We start from the raw sequence: 1,513 nt of genomic DNA, 5'->3' as shown, positions 1-1,513 counted from the left end.
ATGGCCTCTTCGGTTTCTAAATTTCTCTTCCAAGCCCTCCTGTTGGTTTCCATCTTCTGTCTCTCCAATGCTGGGAGAAGACTCACTGACTTGGTAGAAGAGCAGCAGAGTATGCTCTTTCAATACCATAATGGCCCTCTTCTCTCTGGCAAAATCTCTGTTAATCTCATCTGGTATGGCAATTTCAAGCCTACCCAACAAGCCATTATCTCTGATTTCGTCTCTTCGCTTTCTGGGTCAGATTCATTTAAGTCCCAATCCCAACCCTCTGTTTTAACCTGGTGGAGAACCACAGACAAGTACTACCATCTCAGCTCCAAATACAAGAAGCCCACCTCTTCCCTGACTCTAGAGATTAGTAATCAGATCCTTGACGAGAACTACTCAATGGGCAAATCGCTTACCCGCACCCAAATTGAGCAACTTGCAGCAAGAGGCGATCATAGAAATGCCATTAATGTAGTTTTGACCGCCGCCGATGTCAATGTCGAGGGCTTCTGCAGGGACACATGTGGAAGCCATGGTTCCTATGGCAAGAAATCGAAGTTTGCTTACATCTGGGTTGGCAATTCAGAGACTCAGTGCCCGGGCCAATGTGCTTGGCCTTTCTACCAGCCCATTTATGGACCTCAGAACCCACCATTGATTGCCCCAAACAACGATGTGGGCATGGATGGAATGGTTATCAATCTGGCTAGTCTCTTGGCTGCAACTGCTACCAATCCATTTGGGAATGGTTTTTTTCAAGGCCCGGCAATGGCACCATTGGAGGCAGCTTCTGCTTGCCCTGGTATTTATGGAAAGGGAGCTTACCCTGGCTATGCAGGGGATCTGCTGGTGGATTCAACTACTGGTGCTAGCTACAATGCCAATGGTGCAAATGGGAGAAAGTACCTTCTTCCTGCTCTGTTTGATCCTTCCACATCTTCGTGCTCTACATTGGTCTAAGATTAAGGAAGGACATCAGCAATGTATATAGTTGTTGCTATAGATGTAGAAGATATGATGGATACGAACATTCTTTGATTCATTAATTCATTTATTATTCTTTTTATCCTTTGCCATTGAATTATATATGGAATATTAGATCATTTGGTTTCAATCATTCTCTTTCTAATTACTCTCTGCTTTGCTTTGCTCTTCTTTTTGCTTATGCATTCTGGAAATATAAACATGCTAAAGACTGCACCTAAGACATAGCAACCCACCACCAACCAAAAAACTGATCTGTCCATTCATGAAATTCCCAATTCTCAAAAACTTGTTATGTGTGTCTCGAATTCTTTTACCCGTTTTGAAGATTGACCCGCTCCAACATTTTTGGTGACGACCTAAATGGAACTCATTATGAGGGGTGAGGGGTGAAGCCCCGTTCAACCCGATCCAATGGAGGAGTATGTATATTCTTTACCCGCTTTGTTGTACACTGAGAGAGTTTTGGGGTTTTTTCGTATTGGGGTTTCAGGGAGAAAGCAGCAATACTGTTTCTGGGTGTTCATGAGAGACCTCCATT

The 1,513-nt window shown here is 43.8% G+C and overlaps 1 protein-coding gene across 1 annotated transcript; it reads left to right on the top strand.

Annotated features, from left to right (window-relative positions):
* Nucleotides 1-1,052, top strand: LOC122659770 (protein PHOSPHATE-INDUCED 1-like). Its single transcript, XM_043854904.1, has one exon. It carries the CDS (start codon nucleotides 1-3, stop codon nucleotides 946-948), a length of 948 nt encoding a protein of 315 aa, XP_043710839.1. The 3' UTR covers nucleotides 949-1,052.
* The last annotated feature ends 461 nt before the right edge of the window (nucleotides 1,053-1,513 follow it).

The sequence above is a fragment of the Telopea speciosissima genome, chromosome 4, assembly GCF_018873765.1.
Source record: "Telopea speciosissima isolate NSW1024214 ecotype Mountain lineage chromosome 4, Tspe_v1, whole genome shotgun sequence".
In the NCBI taxonomy this organism is placed as follows: domain Eukaryota; kingdom Viridiplantae; phylum Streptophyta; class Magnoliopsida; order Proteales; family Proteaceae; genus Telopea; species Telopea speciosissima.
The sequence above is the reverse complement of the archived record's forward strand: the minus strand, read 5'-3'. Positions and strand labels throughout refer to the sequence as shown.

Coding starts and splice junctions, on each gene's coding strand:
- LOC122659770 (XM_043854904.1), top strand. CDS start 1: ATGGCCTCTTCGGTTTCTAAATTTCTCTTCCAAGCCCTCCTGTTGGTT.